This window comes from Salvelinus namaycush, chromosome 7 (genome assembly GCF_016432855.1).
Source record: "Salvelinus namaycush isolate Seneca chromosome 7, SaNama_1.0, whole genome shotgun sequence".
NCBI classification, from domain to species: domain Eukaryota; kingdom Metazoa; phylum Chordata; class Actinopteri; order Salmoniformes; family Salmonidae; genus Salvelinus; species Salvelinus namaycush.
Window position 1 is genome coordinate 13,578,112 of NC_052313.1, and position 20,259 is coordinate 13,598,370.

Below are 20,259 nucleotides of genomic sequence, written 5' to 3' on the forward strand. Positions count from 1 at the left end.
ATGTTATACTGTTTGTAAATAAACTAAAATGTCTTGCTCTTGTTATATCTTTTAGAATTGACACGCTAACGTTGGTCAGGGCAGATCGTTTGCCTGGAGGGGGATGGGGGACTGTGGCACTGAGATAAATATATAGGCGTTGTCGGGGGTTGGGATGCTCTGGGTAAGGTGTGTGTGTGTGTGTGTGTGTGTGTGTTGACGCTGTTTAGGCAAAGCATAGTACAGGAAGTAGGAAAATGACTTTGCCCCACTTCAACACACACACAACAACAACTGTTAGGGCATCTGCTCCCAGCATACTTGACTGATGGCAGGGTTAAATACGGACTTCCTCTCTCTCTGCGCTCTTAGGGGTTTTATTGTGGGTGTGTGTGTTAGAATTGGGGGCTTGAGGTTTAATTGATGTGAGAAGCTCCATCCCTTTTGAGTTGGCCAGCCCTACAACATAAGCTTCTGAAGTTATCCTGATAAAGTGGTGTTGTAAAATCTCAACGGTTGGCTGTTGAATCTATCTGCATGAGATGGATGCACCAGGACAGTAGTCTGCCTGCTCCGTCGTTGGAGCGCTCATCTTTTCACCCTCATGTGTATGGAATGAAGAGGTGTGGGCAGGAAGGAATGAGTGTAGGCCGAGTCAATCTGAGAGAATACGAGAGTGTGTTAATGTGTTGGTCTCTAGTGTTAAAGAATGCCACTGAATTCTGTTTAGACGATACTAGACGATACTAAGATTGTTGCATAAAAAAAAGAAAGTTGTTTTCTTTGCCTATTCGCTTTCTTTTCACCATTCTGTTTAGCATTTTCTCAACACTCCAAAAAGAGGCAATGCTTTGGGGCAAGAAAATCAAAGCACAGGTGTGTATACATCAGCGAGTTGTAACATTCAGAAATTGAGTGGTCTCTTCATCCTATCTGCGACCTTCCTTGTGAATGTTCCACGGTACTGAATTGATCCAGCCCTAGTCTGGTGTGATGGAGCTGTCCATGTGTCTGGTACGGGAGCAGCCATTTTGTTGCCAGAGCATCACATGAAATGGGGCCTGCTGTTGTGAGCCTGTTGCCAAGGAGAGTCATCTTAACCCTATGAAGGGCCTGGCGAATAGACTGAGGGGGGTAGTGGATGGGCACTCTGCTTTAACTCTTTACAGAACAGTGAGGACACTAAAGGGTAGTGGGGAAGAGCGGGATAGAGGAGGTGCGATGGTAAGGAGAAGTGCCCTTGGTGTGACATTGCACAAGAGCAGGCGGCATCATTTTGATGCTACAGCGCCCCCTGTCCACCCACTGTGGTGGTGCAGTGGATTTTTTCAGTTTGGATGAGAAGGGAGCTGTTGAATCATCAACCCCCACTGTCAGTTTGAGCTCTCTTTCTGTCTCTCTCACCCTCTCTCTCTCACTCTCTCACTTACATTGTCAAAGTATACATATAACAAAAAATGGTGGGACCAACAGCAATAAGGCATTAATAGTAGTAGTGGAAATATTAATGAGAATAACAATACATTAAAGCAATAGTAGTAGACCAGTCTCACTCTCTCTCGCTCGACTGGCCATAAGAATAGCTTACTTTTTGAATTATTAAAAAATACATCTTATGTATCTTGATAATGAGTTTTGTTGTAACATTGATACTGTTTGAGGTCTGAGTGCCTCTCAGTAAAATGACCTCTTCAGTCCTGAAAGTAGTGTTTTTGCAATTTACAGACGACTGCATTATTGCAGGTTTGCGTCAAACCATCAACCAACTAGTTAGACTGGAAATGTTTTTTTAGGCAGGTGAATTTAGGAGGATGGCTGAGGTGACACAAAGACAAGTTGGTTTCATCCAATCACGCTGTGCTGACATGACAGCTTAGCTCTCTCGGGATTGGCTGACGCCAGCGGTCAGAGTCCAGGGGATGCGGCTGCTGCCTGTCAGGTCCCCAGATGGGTGGCCAGCTCGCTGCCTGCCTGCTATTTCTAAACCAGGCACTGACGGCAGAGTGAAAGCTGAGACCTGTGCTGCCGACCCAACACTGGCTGACCTTTCCTCTCTCATGCTGGCGAATGCGCGCACGGTTGCTCACACACACGCACACACACAGGCGTGCACACTCACGCCACGGACATACAGTTTTACACAGACAAACAGACTTATTGACGCGCACTCACACGTTCGCAGTCACACTCACGTAAACACACTTATACACAGATATAGCTAGAGTACAAATCCATGCATACACACACTATCAGAGTTACTTGCAAACAAGTTCACCCACACAATTGCACAATAATGTACCCACCTTTATTAAAGCAGATGCGCAGGGACAACTTGTGAAGTATGGGTGCACAGTCGCGCACACACAGAAATGTTAGTACACTCACAGAGGCCCTATGACTGACTATTGATACAGGGCTCTATGGGCTAGGCCAGGCCTGTCAGGGATATACCGATGTAGGACTCTGGGCTAGCCCCAGGGATGTGCTGATGTGTTTTCCAGGGTCCTAGTCCTCTTGTCCCCCCTCCCTTCACACACACACACACACACACACACACACACACACACACACACACACACACACACACACACACACACGTCCTTAAATCAACTGATGGCATTTGACCTTTCACCAGACAGAGTAGAGGGGGGAGTAGTCCTGTATGGTTTAGCTTCCTCATTCATTACTCTTCTCCTAGCTCTGCCGTTATCAGTGACCCCCTCTCAAAGTTTAAACTAATGTAATCAGCTTAAGAAGGACACACTCAAGTCACGTACACCTTTGCCTCTATCCCCCTCCCGCAGCTATACATTGTCCCCTACTTTTCCTCCTACATCCATCCCCCCTCCCCCATAGATAACACAACTTCCTGTCTTGATTGTCAGGGATAGTCAGGCCTCTTTTATAATGCCCGTGTGACATTATCTCCTCTCTCTTCTCTTTTTCAAGTATCTTTCCATCTCGCATCTCTATCCATTTGTCTGTCTTTCTCCCTCCCCCTTTCTCTCTGTACACTCCTCCCCTCACCCCCCCCCTCCCTCCCCCTCTTGATCTCTCCCTCCATCTCCCTCTCTCCCTCCCTCCTATTCTCTCCGCCATTTGACTCCATCCCGACAGCTGAATGTTGTGTAGTGAGGAGGAGAAGAGAGGAGGAGGAGGAGGAGGAGGAGAGACAGGAGGAGGAGAGACAGAAGGAGAGAGAAGGGGGAGGAGAGACAGGAGGAGGAGGTGAAGGGGGGAGAGAGAGATTAGCAGCAGGAACAACAAATGCTTCCAGAGGACTCTGTCTCAACAGGATTCGTTTTGTGTTCCAATCATCCACCACAGTACTAATAAACATACTCTATGTCCAACTATATTACTATATCTGAATGCCATGAATAGAGAAATAAATAGCTGAACTACCCCTGTAAACGTTACTAGAGAAGGCAAATTTGATAGACATAATATTACAGGGATGGAGATGATTGCCATTCACGGTACCCTCAGCCCTTTTCCCTGGCCCGGAGTTAGGTCCTTACATGGGCCTGCTGAGCCTGCTGGATAATTGGAGCAACTTAGACTATTACCGCCTTCCCTGCCCTCCTCCTAAGTGTGTGTGTTTGGTGTGCTCGCGGGCCAGAGTATGTGAGCGGAGCTGGATCAGAGCGAGGAGTGGAGCATGCCCAATTTGACTAGTGCTTAACTTCACAAGCTCAGGGCATGCCCGGCCCAGCATGCATTTGTAGTCTACTTGTGTGCTGCTATAGCTACTGTCATGGAGTTCATTAATATTTTCGTAAAGAAACTGATAAAACACACAGGTGCAAAATCAAGGTGACTTGAGGAGGAGGAGCAAGAGCGGGAGTGCGGTGTCCACAACTATAGAATCATTGTAGAATCTGAAAAAACACGTATCCCGAAAGCATAATGGTGTACTAGGTGCACATGCTAACAGAAAGGAACTAGGTGGGTAGCTAACTAAGTGTGTCATTGTAGCAAAGTATTTATAAACTCAAAATCAGATCTCTTAAGTTTCCTTCATTTTGGTTCTATTTTCTATACAATAGGCTATCATTGATTTTGGCACAATAAGCCTGATATATTACCTCTTTCAAGGAGCTTTCTGTTTTGATAAGGTTATTTTGCCTGAAAACCTTTAGGCCTACCTATAGATTTAAAAAATAATAACTCTGCATCCCTACACAGCCTGGCAAGATTGGCCCGAAGGGTGTTCAGCATCCACAGTGCCTGTGCAAGGAGGGTATTCTCCCCTGCTGGCCTGCTCTCCAGACACAATCACATGAGCCTGAAGTCACAGACTCTGACCAAACTTGTGTTTCTAAAAGTGAATTCAAAGGCACTTTTTATTTAATTCTAACTTAGTTTTACTATATGCACAATTAATAGACTATAATGATTTAATACAACAAAATGTTGTTTAAATGCTGAGCGTTTAATGTTCCTGCCAGCCTAGTGTGTCGCACACGCAAGTGCTTCACAATTTATTTCTTTGTAGACTATAGCCTTGAAATAATAGGCTAGTAATATGGCCTAAATAATTAATTTTTGTTCCTTCTCAGGCTACATGTCTGGCTCCTGTACAGTGTTGATATGCTGTTTAATATGACATGTGGCCTATTTGAAATGATGAGCGCTTCTTAGTCACCTTTTCCTGTTGTTTTAATAAATACTTTTCATTAAAATTCTATGGTTTGGTTTCAATACTTCAAATTCAAATGGTAGGTTCAGGTAGTCACAAATATAGTGTTGCTTAAATGGGGATTCTAATGAATGGATGGAATTTGGAACATAATTTTTCCCCCCTGTGAGCGAGAAGCGGGATTTCCGACCGCTCAACCCCGCTCACATACTCTGGTGTGTGCGTGTGGAGATTATTGAGCCCAGCTCCCCAGTAGATCTGAAGTTCTGGGAATGAAATAAGTGGTGTAGATCAATCCAGCATTTGTTTTTCGGATCTTTACTGTAATACACCTTTCAAACCATTCTGGTGGCAGAATTTGTTGTAACTTCTCAAGGGATATGTTTTGTGTTGGACTGTGATGTTATGCCTTTCATAGACTCCTGTTGGCTCATCTATTAGTACTGGGCAGAACATTTTGCCTGCATGTTATGTGGCTTAACAAGTGGATTATTTTGTTGTTCAGTTGCTTAGTAACCTGGGCCTACTGCCGATCAAAAGCCTGTGACTTGTCTTAATCAACCAATGGGATTTTGTTTCACTGAATCTCCGTCTGTATATTTGGTTAATTCTCTGGCTGGGCAAAGAAGTGGAGGTGGTGAGGTGGTATAGCTCATCTATCACTGATCAGAAACATTTAGAAATGCAATAATGTGGCCTAAATGAAGAAATGACTACTGTCACTCGTCCCCACCATGCCGACATGCGCACGGGCCATATAGAAAAGGCATGTGCGGCATGTGCAGGCAAGAATGTGGTAAAAATGTGTCTGTTTGTAAAGGGGTCATATAAAAAAATATATATATATATTAACAGGCAAAATATCACAAATCCTATGTGAAAGCAGTATAATACACTAGCAGGGGTTTAGCATATTCAGCTAAACCTTTCCTCAACGACCATAGTTGTAGCCTGGGTGCCAGTCTTTTTCTGCTCTCCTGCCAACTCCTAATGGAATTGTCATGCCAAATAGCTTGCCAATGGGACCTGGCTATAGGAGTTGGCTTTAAAGCACAAACTGATCTGGGACCTGGCTACTTGTTCTGTTCTGATGTCTTTTCTCCTTCTCTCCTCCCTGCAGACACATGAAGATCCACGACAAAGACCCAGCCGGCGTCATTCCTATTAGCCCCCCCTCGCCCACCAAGAGACGCCGCCCCTCCGCCAAGAGGAGGTCAGCCATGGACGAGGACACAGAGCGAGGCGACGAACCGCCCAACAAAAAGGTAATGCACACATATATACACACACACACACACACACACACACACACACACACACACACACACACACACACACACACAGTCCACTCCACCGCATTACATTCCCAGTTAAGTCATTGTTATTGTTACCTGTGTGTGTGTCCAGGTGCTAGAGGAGAGTGTGTTGGAGGAACTGGGATCAGGCCGGGGGGATGATGAAGTGTTGCCGTGCCCGATCTGCTTCAAGACCTTTGGCTGCAAGTACGACCTGGAAGTCCACATGGACACACACCCTGACACCACTCTCAGGTACTAGAGCCTAAAACACACACACAGTGGAATTACATTGATGGCATAAACGCAATACAACACTCTGCGTGTAGTTGATGTCACAGAGTTAATAGATTGTCACCAAAATATCAAGCAAATCAACAGTTAGAATTAATGACAGAATGTATGGTGATAAATCCTGTAACAGTAGTGGTTATAAAGCCCCCCCCCCCCCCCCCCCCCCAATGTCAGGGGTCAATGCTAGGGTCACAGGCCGAATGACCTCTGCCCTCTCTCCACCCAGGTCCTAAAGACATGGTTCTCCATCACACTGCTTAAGGCCACCTCTGTGGCATATTCCTCATTGGGAAGACATTTGCATTTAAAATTGTTTTAAATGCTTTGTTATCATGGATAAACCCATCAAATCACCTTCAGACTAAATGTTTCACTTGACAGAGTTTAACTTCAAAGCACTGTACTGCAAGGCCAATTTTGACCCCCTCTCTTCAGGCCCTGAGGCCTAAAAAGTGGGAAAAGTCGGCAGGAAGGCTATCCCCGGAAAGGGCGGGAGGGATGGAGTTGGGGGGTTAATGAGTCAAAGAGGGGAGGCGTCGTGATGCGGTTGGCTGGACAACGGAAGGGGGGAGGGGAGCGGTTTTCCATGGACAAATCACAATCTCCAGATCACCATAGCGACTCATTTCCAAACTCAAACCCCAACTTGGGTTGAATGGATAGCCGCGCATAACTCACACATAGGAATGTATTTGTCTGAACTGAAAAGAAGACAGATGCAGCCTTTCTGTAGTTGAGTTGGGCAGCAATCTGATTATTGTAGGAAGTGCTGCAAATTTAGCCCTAATCCCAGTTAATCACAAGAGTTGAGAGGGCCAGTTAATAGGATATGGCTGCACTGGTTGTCTTGGGTACCTCGGTGTACACGATTTCTAAGAAGCTGAGAAACGACGCATTTGGCGTGCAGTAACTCCGAGAGACACACACACACACTATTATATTGTATTATACAAATACTAACATTTTTATTCTATTCTATTGAGCCATTTACTTTATCTTTGTATTCTTATTTGATTTCTTATTGTTGTTGCGTTGTCGAGGAGGAACCTGCAAGTAAGCATTTCGTTGGACGCTGTATATACCATGTGTATCCCTGTACATACAACTAATAAAACTTGAAACACAAACGTTCACAAACGCACACCCTTTAGTTGCAGCAGAATTCTCTGGGCTTGAGCCAACCTCTGTGAGATTTGACGGCTCTCGCAGACCTGTGTGAGAGACCGAAAACACAGTCTTTCTCACAGGCATACACAAGCACACACAGGCATACACAATGAATGTGTACACAGAGTACCCACCACATACCCACAGAGGTGTGAAACCACAGGGAATGGAGAAGGGGGCTGGGTGTGTGCGATGAGGGGTGGCTGGGCAGGTGTGTAGTGCTGGGGGACCATTTTCAATTTGAGAATACACAGAAAATAAATTCTGATCCATTCTAAATCAATTCTATTTACCACAAAAATTCCATGAGAAACGATAGAATGACAAATCAAATAAATACGTAGGCTACAGCAGCCTAGATGTAGTTCTTCTCTCTGGTGGTGGCAGGAATGATGAAGAACTGTAGGCTACAGCAGCCTAGATGTAGGTCTTCTGTCTGGTGGTGGCAGGAATGATGAACTGTAGGCTACAGCAGCCTAGATGTAGGTCTTCTGTCTGGTGGTGGCAGGAATGATGAAGAACTGTAGGCTACAGCAGCCTAGATGTAGGTCTTCTCTCTGGTGGTGGCAGGAATGATGAAGAACTGTAGGCTACAGCAGCCTAGATGTAGGTCTTCTGTCTGGTGGTGGCAGGAATGATGAAGAACTGTAGGCTACAGCAGCCTCGATGTAGGTCTTCTGTCTGGTGGTGGCAGGAATGATGAAGAACTGTAGGCTACAGCAGCCTCGATGTAGGTCTTCTGTCTGGTGGTGGCAGGAATGATGAAGAACTGTAGGCTACAGCAGCCTCGATGTAGGTCTTCTGTCTGGTGGTGGCAAGAATGATGAAGAACTGTAGGCTACATGTGTGCACTACGAAGGCCCGCTGGAGGCTTGACAACTTTGGCCAATCAGAATGTTGAAAATAAAATCTAAATTCACCAACCCCCTCTTGCGCAGTGGAACCCCGAACGATATGTGAACACTTGGTTATGGCGACACCGTTCTGCCAAGGACATCCAAACCAGAGTGGCCACCGCAAAGCCTGACCCTCTCTGATTGCTGTAGCCCTGCTTGGGATATTTAGAGTATATTGGCTATTGGTTGTCATCACTTATTGTTGTTAATCTTTTATTTGTGATAATGATAATAATAATAATAATATCACATCTCACAATGGTGCTTTTTTAGTAATATTAGATCAAAGCTGAATCAATGTTTTGCAAGATCATATAACAATTAATTAGTGTTTTACATAACGGAACCGAATATAATTTCATAGCATACGTTATGACGTTACTGTTAGACCAAAACACCTAATTTCTGATGAGATTTTAGGATGGTTAGCTGAAGCTGAATAGCCCCCAAAAAATGTGCATGTGCCAAAACTCAACAGAGCCACTGGGCAGAATATATGCTTTGATTGAAGCAAAATACAAGAAAGGTTAATAGGTTTGTTAACACCATCTGCTCTAACTCAAGAAGATGGAAATGCGTAGGCTATTCCCATGAAACTGATTGAGATCAATCAAATGATTGGCATGCAGATGCAGTTTCACATTTGTTTATTTTCAAATTTTTGTCATTTAGCAGACACGCTTGTCCAGAGCGACTTACAGTAGTGAGTGCATACATTCACCAGCAAAAGGTGAAGAATTATCATTCATGATTGACAGTGATGATGGCCTATTTTGATCTTAGGTATGCCTAACTTGGTGTTTGAGGGTATTCAAAATATAAACATTTCTTCAGACAATGTGTGGGCGGGCATAGGCAGATGTTGTGATTGGCAATTTTATAACAGGGCTTTTCAATTCTATAACAGGGTTGTGCCGAGTAGTCGGACAAAACGAATATCGCAACGAAAAAGGGCAATTTTCTGGATACGGTTATGATCTGAGTATTTTTTGTAATTATCCGTGATCGGAAAAAATAAATGTTCAGGTGCCAGCACGCATATTTCTCATCAGTCAGTCGTGTGAGGTTCTACGTGGTCTAAATAACTCAACTGGCTAGTTTGTCTGTCTGTAAAGAGAAGGGCGGGTTGTACGTTGAGCCTGCTGTTCTAATTGGGTAGAGTGAAGCTGTATTACTCCATCCACTTGCTTCATAATTTCACATGATCAGTTTTCCTCGCATGTTTTTGGTCTGATCATTTAGATTGCTGCTGCCTGTTACTATGATAAATCATATGGCTAGGGCGTTTAATATTAAGCTATCAATGTGCATAATATTTCGAACAAGTGGGGCATGGGTAGGGAAAATAGATGAAATGCTGATGCGTTATCTGACTGACAGACCGCAAACTTGGCTGCCCGCTGCAGACATACATACATACATACATACATACATACATACATACATACATACATACATACATACACACCCCTCCGTGCGCTGCTCCTAATCTGCAGCTTTTTTTGCAATGAGAATGTGCAGGGAGGCATTTTGTCAACATCTACTTAGGCATATTAAATCATTTAAGTTTTTCCAGATCACGAGTATCAACCGTGAATTTACGGATACGATTACGAATATTATTATGGCCATGTCAGAACACCCCTAACTCCCAACCCTGTTCCTGGAGAGCTACCATCCTGTAGGTTTTCATTCTAATTAGCTGGTTGGTAAGCTGAATCAGGTTAGTTACAACTGGGGTTGGAGTGAAACCCTATAGGACGGCAGCTCTCCTGCCACAGGATGTGGAGTCCTGTATTGATAGGCTATTCAATAGGCTACATCTGTCGGTACAAACTTTGATTGAGGAAATTATGACCTCATTTACATATTTTTTGCACTCCCTCACCTAAAACAATAGCACTAGACCACTGGGGCTGGATGAGTGGGTACAGCCTTAGGTGTGTGTGTGTGTGTGTGATTGTGTGTCTCCATGCCCACGCCTTGATAAAGCTGTGTGTAATCCCCCTCGGGCACCTCGTCACAGGGTGGCCGATAAGAGGGCTGGCCCTAGGAGACACTGAGCAGCTGTCCCTCTCAGCGCCTAACGAGGTCCGCTCCATAATTGCCACAGGACGTGCTGAGAGTTATCCACACACATGATTTAATTTACACATGATTTGATTTAAGTGTGTTCTTACACCCAACTACAACACAGTAAAAAAAATCTCTGTATTATATAGCATCATATTTCTGTGTCTTGTCTCTAGGTGTGACCTGTGCTGCCTCTCCTTTCGGACCCACCGCGGCCTGCTGCGGCACAACGCCGGCATCCACAAGAAGATGCCCACGGACCCCGGCGGACGGCCCTTCATCCAGAACAACCCCTCCATCCCCTCTGGCTTCAACGACCTGGCCTTTATCGACTTCTCCTGCCGCAAGTTTTCCCACATCGCCCAGGTCAGAGGAGAAGTTATGGACAGAATAATGTTGCTGATGCTCACAATGCTACTGATACTACTAATTTAATACGATTATGAAACTGTTACTACTAGTATGTTGGTCATCTCTCACACAAGCAGTGGTGTAAAGTACTTAAGTAAAAATACTTTAAAGTACTAGTTTACTATTCATTTTTGACAACTTTTACTCCTTGCATAATAATGTACTTTTTACTCCATGCATTTTTCCTGACACCCAATAGTACTCATTACATTTGAATGCTTAGCAGGACAGGAAAATTGTCTACTTCACACACTTATCAAGAGAACATCCCTGGTCATCCCTACTGTCTCTGATCTGGCAGACTCACTAAACACATGCTTGTTTGTAAATTATGTCTGAATGTTGAAGTGTGCCCCTAGCTATCTGTAAAAAAAGAAAATTGTGCCGTCTGGTTTGCTTAATAAAAGGAATTTGAAATTATTTATACTTTTACTTTTTATACTTAAGTACATTTAAAACCAAATACTTTTAGACTTTTACTCAAGTAGTATTTTACTGGGTGACTTACTGGGTGACTTTTATTTGAGTCATTTTCTTTTAAGGTATCTTTACTTTTTCTCAAGTATGACAATTAGGTACTTTTTCCACCACTGCACACAAGGCCTCAGTCTGCTCTTCCACACTCTAACCTCATCTGTCTGTCTGTCTCTCCAACAGGTCTGGTGTGAGACCAATCTCCGCCGGTCCACCAGCAAGTTCCACCGCTTTGTGTGCGAGGCCTGCGACAAGGCCTTCCCCCTACACTCGGCCCTAGACCTGCACAAGACTACCATTCATCAGCAGCAGCAGCCGTCGCCCGTAGGGGGCGGCCAAGAGACCCCTGCGGTCCAGAAGAAGCCGACAACCCCGCCCCCTCAGCAGGCCAGCTTCCTGGAATCCCTGGGTCTGCAGCACATTTCCCAGGTCAAGCCTCAGCCTTCTGAGGATGAGGTCCGTCAAGCCCAGCTGGACAGTATCCGGGTCATCCAGGTGGAGCCTCCGGACTCCACCCTGCCCCAAGAGGCGGCTTCCACAGCTTCTGGATTTCTGGGCGGCCTGGGCTTGGTGGCTGCTTCGTCCCTGCAGGGCCTGTCCCAGAGGGAGGCCCTCAGCCTGCTCTCCCTGCAGCCCTTCCCCACGGGCTTCCTCTTCCAGCCGGACAGTGGCACTGCTGTCAAGCCTGTCTGTGGCGAGGCTGGCCTAATTGAGCTGGCTGACATCCAGCAGATCATGAAGGTGGCCTTGGCCGCCCCCGGTCAGATGGGCCTCCTGCCGACACTGGCCAAGGCCCCGCACCAGGGAGGGTCCGGCCAGGGCCAGGCGGCCAGCTGCAAGCCCATGCCCCCGCTGAAGCCAAAGCCTATGGTGGCACCGCGCTCCAGCCTGGCTGCCTCCACGCCGCCGCCGCTCCAGAGCACCCAGCAGGCTTCCCTGGGCTGCATCAGCCCCAGCCTGCCCCCGCCACCCAGCCAGCTGCTCAATATGCCCCAAGAGTCTTCATCATCATCATCATCCTCCTCCTCTTCCTCGGGCAGCCAGGCCTCTCTGGAGAAGATGCAGATGGAGGCGGACTGCATGGGCGACGCCCACATGCCCAACGACTTGACGGAGCTGCAGATCAAACAAGAGGAGGGCCAGGCGGCCGGGGGAGAGAAGGGGTCAGGAGGGGCCAACCGCGGGGGTGCTAAGGCATCCTACCCCTGTCGTTTCTGTGACCAGGTGTTTGCCTTCTCCGGGGTGCTGCAGGCGCACATGCGCTTCCACCTGGGCATACTACCGCACCAGTGCAACATCTGTGACTACGTGGCACCCGACAAGGCCACGCTCATCCGCCACCTGCGCACGCACAGCGGCGAGCGCCCCTATGTGTGCCGCGTCTGCCACTACCCTTTCACCGTCAAGGCCAACTGCGAGCGCCACCTGCGCAAGAAGCACATGAAGAACACACGGAAAGAGATTGAGAAGAACATCAAGTACGTCTCATCAACCACCACACAGGATCCTTTGGAGCTGGTTGCTGCCGGCGACACCGCCTGCCGCTTCTGCGGTGAGGATCTAAAGAGCTACCGGGCTCTCCAAATCCACCTGCGCACCCACAACGGCTGCCAGCGCAAGCCCTTTGAGTGCCGGCGGTGCGGGGCGGCTTTCCTGGCCAAGAGGAACTGCATCCACCACATGCTCAAGCAGCACCCCGAGGTGCAGGAGCGGGAGATCGAGGAGCACATCGCCACCCTTCTCCCCGCCATCACAGCCACCACCTCCAGGGCCAGTCCCAGCAGCCCTCTGGCTCTCAACGGCCTCACGCCCACCCCCACTGCCACCCTGCAGCCGGTCAAGGTGGAGGATCTCAGCATCTACTCCTCCTCTGGTGACCTGGATCAGCCCTTGGACTTCTCCAACAAGAGCCGCGGGACAAGCAGCACTGCGGGGAGCCTGACCGGGTCTCCTGGGATCAAACTGGAGACGGTCAGCCCAGCAGCTTACGACTGCTCCATGGAACCTATTGACCTGTCCATCCCCAAGAACCCCAGCAAGAGGCTGAAGATAAACACCACCGCTGTTGCCCCAGTGAGCGCGGAGCGCCGAGAGATCAAAAAGGAGCTGCCCTTCCCCAGCGTACTGGACCACCTCCCCTCAGCCCTTCAGCTGGACAAGAGCACTGAGGAGAAGCTGACGACCCCCCAGTCTGGCTCTTACCAGCTCCTCCCAGTGACCCCCTCCCCGCTCCCCATTGGCACCACCACAGGCCGGGCACTCCGTCTCAAGCCCCTGCTGCCCAAACCAGCCTCTACCTCCTCATCCTGCTCTCTGAAAGAGCTTCCCCCTTTGGCTTCCATCGCCCAGATCATCTCCTCCGTCTCGGGGGCTCCAGACCTACTCAAGAGGGAGCCAGATAACAAGGCTTCTGCCGCCCTCAACGGCCTCCAGACAGAACTGGAGCGTCCAGCTGGGGGCGACAACAGCTCAGAAACATCGATGGAAGAGCTCCCCCTAGAGGGCTCGTCCAGAAAGCGCACTAGAAAGAAGCCAGTGAGCCAGGCCAAGACTATGGCACCTGCCTGTGTGTCCACGCTCGAGCAGAACACAGGCAGCGGCTTGGACCTGGAATCCAGCGGCGAGTTCGCCAGCGTGGAGAAGATGCTTGCCACCACCGACGCTAACAAGTTTAGCACTTACCTTCAGACGGGGGCGGCGGAGCTGGGAAGGCGGGACGAGGGGAGACAGAGCCCGGGAGAGGAGAAGGAAGAGAAAGAGTCACCACCTCAGTCTGTGCCGCCCCAGTCCAAAGGAGGGAAGAAGAATGCCTACTCCAACTCAGTGCAGAAGATGACCTGTCCCTTCTGTCCCCGGGTCTTCCCCTGGGCCAGCTCCCTGCAGAGACACATGCTCACACACACTGGTGAGCCATAGGGAAACACACACACACACACACACACACACACACACACACACACACACACACACACACACACACACACACACACACACACACACACATATAGCTGGCTGAGACAGATTGGATAACTCCCCAAATACCCAACACACAGCTGTCATAATAAGTAATGTTGAAATACTGCGTAAATAGACAAGTCACAACGATGCAATGATACCTGGAAGATACTGTTCAGTAATGTAGAAAAACGTTATACAAGATAGTACAATTCTAAGAAATTAATGAGTTATTAATTTGACAGGTTTTCTAAAGGGTCTAACTGCGTGCATTTTGCATATTTAAAACTTCCTGTGGGTCCACAACATGTCCCTAATACTTCTTATGTGACGTTCAGTCTTCTCTAATGTGCTGTCGGCTACAGGTCAGAAGCCCTTCCCCTGTCCCAAATGTGACGCCTTCTTCTCCACCAAGTCCAACTGTGAGCGCCACCTGCTGCGCAAGCACGGCGTGACCAACCGCTCTCTGCGCCGCAACGGCCAAGTATCCAAGAACGGCGATGAAGGTTCACACGACAGCGCAGGTAAGAAACTGTATTGCACTGTATTGTAGTATACTGTATTGTAGTGTACGGTATTGTAGTATGCGGTATTGTAATATATGGTATTGTACTGTATTATAGTATACGGTATTGTAATATACGGTATTGTACTGTATTGTAGTATACGATATTGTATTGTAGTATACGGTGTTGTAGTGTACGGTATTGTAATATTCGGTATTGTAGTATGCAGTATTGTAATATACGGTATTGTACTGTATTGTAGTATACGGTATTGTAATATACGGTATTGTACTGTATTGTAGTATACGGTATTGTACTGTATTGTAGTATACGGTATTGTAATATGCGGTATTGTACTATACAGTATTATAATATATTGTACTGTATTGTAGTATACTGTATTGTAGTATACTGTATTGTACTGCACTATACTGTAGGACTGTACTATACTGCTATTCTGTAATAATCCATTTGTAATTTGACGGTTCATTTTGTGTGTTTTTTCTAGAGAGTTCTGAGAATGAGCATACTGCAGGAGAGGTTTTGGATCTGAGCAACATGGACCCTGATCAGAAAGGCGACGCATACGAGTCGCCAAACGCAGACCAAACACCAGACATTGCTGAGCAGCTGCTAGGGGAGATGGAACCGCAACCTAGCAACAACAAAACCAACAACAATTATGAAAATGAAGACTATGACGACAATGATTCACAGAGCAACAAGAGCTTGGACCTCAACTTCGCCAGCAAGCTCATCGACTTCAAGTTCTCGTCGGATGGCGAGCAGCCTCAGACCTCCCTGGGCGGAGAAAGAGTGGTGGTGGCCGAGCCGGAGAGGGTGATGAACGTCCAGCAGCAGGACCAAGAGTCCTCCAAGTACACCTGTAAGAACTGCAAGAAGAATTTCCGCTACGCCGCCACCCTGGCTCGCCATGAGAAGGCACACCTGTGTGAGAGTGCACCCCCCGAGGAGGCTTGTGGAACGGAGGGGACCGGGCCAGGCACAGAGCTCCCCAATGCTACTACAGCCACCACCGAGGAGGAGGATCAGGAGGAGGAGGAGGGAGAGAAGGAGGCTCCGGAAAGCGAGGGAGCGGGAAGTGTGATGGACAGCGGCTCGGAGGAGGAGGAGAAAGAGAAGGAGGAGAGGAGCGATGAGGAGGGGGGCTCGGCAGAACCAAAGAACGGAGAAGGAGAGGTGGGAAGAGGGTCGGGAAGCAAAGCAGACAAGAGGAAGAAGATCTGTAACGTGTGCAGCAAACGCTTCTGGTCACTGCAGGATCTGACGAGACACATGCGCTCACACACAGGTACTAGTTGATTCTATTGTTGTAGCTTTACTTTCTTTAAATATATTTATACCTGGCCCTGCTCTGGTGTATGTGTGAATATTGATCTACTTGTTTATATTTTTATTAAGGCGAGAGACCCTACAAGTGCCAGACGTGTGAGCGCACCTTCACCCTGAAGCACAGCCTGGTGAGGCACCAGCGGATCCACCTGAAGCCGCGGGGCAGCGATGGAGCTGATGCCAACGGGGCAGAGGCCCCGGCCGGAGACTCGGCTAGCGAGGAGGGAGAGTGCACCCCAACCAGCACCTGTCCTCCTTCAGAGAACGAGAGCGAGGGCACCGGAGTGGCCAGGGAGGAGGGAGCTAAGAAAGAGGCCCCTCTACCAGGCTCCACATCCCCGGACCAGTCCCTGTCCACCACTGAACCAGCCCAGTCCGAGTCAGCTACGGAGGCCGTGGCTGAGCTGCTCATTAAGCCAGCCTCGGAACCAGTCTCGGAACCTGTTCTGGACCCATCTGTAGAACAAGCCTCGGACAGCGTCTCTGAAATAGCTGTAGAACTAGTTGCTGTAGAATCAGCCTCAATAACAGCTAGTAATACAGCCACTGAACCAGCAATAGAAACCCCCAAAGAATCCTCCACAGAGTCCCCCACCCCACAGCCCTCTGCTGTAACCCCAGAGAAAGACCCAGAGGGCCCATCGGAAGGCTTCATCCAAGGCCTACTGGAGATCCACACCAAGCCTTCCCAGGAGTACATCCTACCTGCCGGCGAGGCTCCCTTGGTGGGCGTGGAGTGAGGGAGCCCCAGTCTCTGGTTCCCTTTACGCAGTGGACCGCTGTATGTGCCACAGTGCCATAAGATACCCCCCCCCCCCCCATAATGCAAGACGATGAAATCAAGAAGAAACACCTTGTTTCAAAGTGCCTTACTACTTCTATTTTTTTTTTTTTTGCTATATCTTTATCTACATTTATCTACGGAGGATCTAATTTTTATAGCTTTTTATGATGATTACATAATTGTTTTTGGAGTCTATATAGAGATGACCTTTGAATAAGCAATAAATGAAATCTCATTTACCATGACCGATTAATGACATGATCAAGTGTGTGACAGACAAAAAATAACCGTTATTGTGTATTTAAACCACAGTTAAAAACAATGCAGAGACTGAGTCAGTTCACAGCAGTGGAGATAGTCACTCATGTAACTGGAAACACCGCTATAGCAGACAACTGTCAGGCTGTCATAAAGGTGTCCTGAAAAAAGACTGGCGTTGTTCTCTCTCCTTCGTCTTGATTTACTCCCTCTCCCTTTCTCACACGGTCCCTTATCCCTGATTACCAATGTCTACAGTCTCTCTTTTTGTTTGCAGAATACATGAATGAACTGTGACGTGATTTGGTGTGAGGGGACAGGTGACTCAAAGAAAACAGACTTGACAATGGATAACCTGCCGCATCTGAGAACTCTGCTTTTGTCTTTGGTTTTTAACATGCCCTCTTCCCATAGGCTCTCTTTATCTTTTCAGAGATAATATGGGCAATATTTGCCTGAACAGTGTGTTTTTTCAGAATCATTCTCATTTAATTCCATGTGCGTTGACCATGTTGCTTTTGGAGTATTGTGTGTGTTATTCGTTCAGGAGTCGGTGGGGGGATATAAGATTTTTGCGTTCCTAGAAACCTCTCGGAGGTCCCATGTGGTCTGTACTACCACCAGTGTGTCTAGCTTGTGTCCACTTTCCCCTCTTCCCTAGTGGCAACTAATTTTCTTGCCGCTAATTTAGACGTCTTCCAAAATGACTGTCACTGTGTTCTTAAAGCCTTACCTGTGGTTCTGCTGGGTTATTTTATATGCAGAACTCACCTCGTGCTCTAGGTGGAACACTACTCAGTTTTGTCTACTTTAACTTTAGTCGCCCTGCTGCCTCCTGTTTGGGCAATACCCCCCTTCCACCACCCACCTCACCCCCCCTTCCACCACCCACCTCACCCCCCCTTCCACCACCCACCTCACCCCCCCTTCCACCACCCACCTCACCCCCCCTTCCATCACCCACCTCACCCCCCCTTCCACCACCCACCTCACCCCCCCTTCCATCACCCACCTCACCCCCCTTCCACCACCCACCTCACCCCCCCTTCCACCACCTACCTCACCCCCCCTTCCACCACCCACCTCACCCCCCCTTCCACCACCCACCTCACCTCACCCCCCCTTCCACCACCCACCTCACCTCACCCCCCCTTCCACCACCCACCTCACCTCACCCCCCCTTCCACTACCCACCTCACCCCCCCTTCCACCACCCACCTCACCCCCCCTTCCATCACCCACCTCACCCCCCCTTCCATCACCCACCTCACCCCCCCTTCCATCACCCACCTCACCCCCCCTTATCACCCACCTCACCCCCCCTTCCACCACTCACCTCATCCCCCTTCCACCACCCACCTCACCCCCCCTTCCATCACCCACCTCACCCCCCCCTTATCACCCACCTCACCCCCCCTTCCACCACTCACCTCATCCCCCTTCCACCACCCACCTCACCCCCCCCTTCCACCACCCACCTCACCCCCCCTTCCACCACCCACCTTAGCTCCCCTTCCACCACCCACCTCACCTCCCCTTCCACCGCCCCCTTAGCCCAAGAGTATATTTCCGAGGTGGGACTCAAATGTCAATCATGCCACCTTGCAGGGCTGAATTTTGTAGAAATGTATTTCCTTTTTTTTCTTCTCATTTTATATAAAGAAACCTCAGAAGCAAACATATGAAACCTCATGGCGCACATATGAACTGTAAGACGCAGGCAGCATCGGCTGGCTGGAGGCTGACGGACAGCCACAGAGCAGAGAGCACTGGACTAGTCAGCCGCCGCCGGACAACTGCCCATCTGGCACTAACAACATACAAACAAACCTACTACTACTACTACGACAATAAACGGCTAAGCAATCAGAGAGAGAATGAACTGAAGTGAATTTCTGAGCTGTGTTTGGAACTTGAACGTAACACAGAGTATTAAGTGGGGGGGTGTTGACAGGTGGCGAAGCTGCTACTCCATGCAGAAGACTGCCCTTTAGTGGCCGTACCCCGGTATCTCCCCCATCCCAACCCTGCTCTCAGGCACTGGGAAAGTATTGGCAGACTAGAATGCAAAATGCAATCCTGTCCTCAAAAAACACTGTCAAGGGACTCTGCTTCTCTCATTTGTCCCTGTGTGGGTGTGTGATTATGAGTCCCATAAGAATGCACATGGACTGTTTTTATTGTATTTATTTGGAAACCCAGTGAGGGGTGAAGAGATGTGACTTGAGGAGAAGCCATTTATGATTACCACATTGATGCTGCAGAGAATAATGGATTCAAATCCACAAAATGGTCGCCCAGCATCGGCCTGGAACTTCTATTAGCAATAATCACTATTGATTCTAAAGCTTTATGTACACCATTGTACGTGTTTTATAGACTGTGTGGATCTATTTTCTTTTTTTTAAAGTTTTTTTTTTATAGTTTGGCTAAGAAAATAATTTCTCAGATATATAAATATGTATAAAACTGTGAAATTAATTGTGTATAATGGGTGAGTTTTAGGCTAGTTTTGCATGTAAACCTTTTGTTCAATTAAGAATTATTTCTTTTTTTCTCTCGCTCTCAGGGTCTTTATAAAATGCATATTCAATACTTAATTTTCCTGAGTTGCAAGAAGTTCTTCCAAGTCATTTTATTTGTAATGCTTAACTGTCAATCACTACATTTAGCACTTGATTGTGAACTCAAATCAGGAGAACAGAGAAAATTTACTTGTGCTCAAATCCTCGTGGTTGAAAGCATAGTCAAGGCTATTTTCATCAGCATTATTTTTGAACAGTATACCCATAAACAAGGTGTTTTTCCTTTTTTTGTTTGTCTCCTTTTGATTCTTAATTTTTATCCCTCACTTCAAATTTCTGTCACCCTTGACCATATTATCCTCTCTCGTTTTGAAGAGGAAATCAAGTCGTGAGTCTGTAAAAAACAATTAAAGTGGCTGTCTGTGTCACTGTCTGACGTTCTGACCCGTTGTGAAAGGGAACTTTGCGTCGCTGCTACGGCCACACCAGAACTGACCCCATAAAAGGACCTGGATCAGAACCTTCAACGTTAGCTACACTGCTCCCTCCCTTCTGGTATTACGGCGCTTCAGAATCAGAAATGTAAGCTGTTCTGTATTGAAAAAATTTAAGCAATAAAGATATACGAAGGAAAGGTGTGAATCAAA

At 47.7% G+C, this 20,259-nt stretch overlaps 1 protein-coding gene across 2 annotated transcripts in view; it reads left to right on the forward strand.

Moving 5' to 3' along the window:
* LOC120050995 (ras-responsive element-binding protein 1-like) overlaps positions 1-17,069 on the forward strand; it is a 72,401-nt gene extending 55,332 nt beyond the window's left edge. Inside the window, exons 6-12 of one of the 2 annotated variants that reach the window (XM_038997560.1) lie at positions 5,742-5,886; positions 6,029-6,171; positions 10,523-10,712; positions 11,415-14,136; positions 14,525-14,710; positions 15,201-16,004; positions 16,115-17,069. In XM_038997560.1, coding sequence (XP_038853488.1) covers positions 5,742-5,886; positions 6,029-6,171; positions 10,523-10,712; positions 11,415-14,136; positions 14,525-14,710; positions 15,201-16,004; positions 16,115-16,785 — 4,861 coding nt within the window. In that variant the 3' untranslated portion in view covers positions 16,786-17,069. The remainder of the gene's footprint in view (positions 1-5,741; positions 5,887-6,028; positions 6,172-10,522; positions 10,713-11,414; positions 14,137-14,524; positions 14,711-15,200; positions 16,005-16,114) is intronic. The other variant, XM_038997561.1, reaches the window with a different exon arrangement.
* The last annotated feature ends 3,190 nt before the right edge of the window (positions 17,070-20,259 follow it).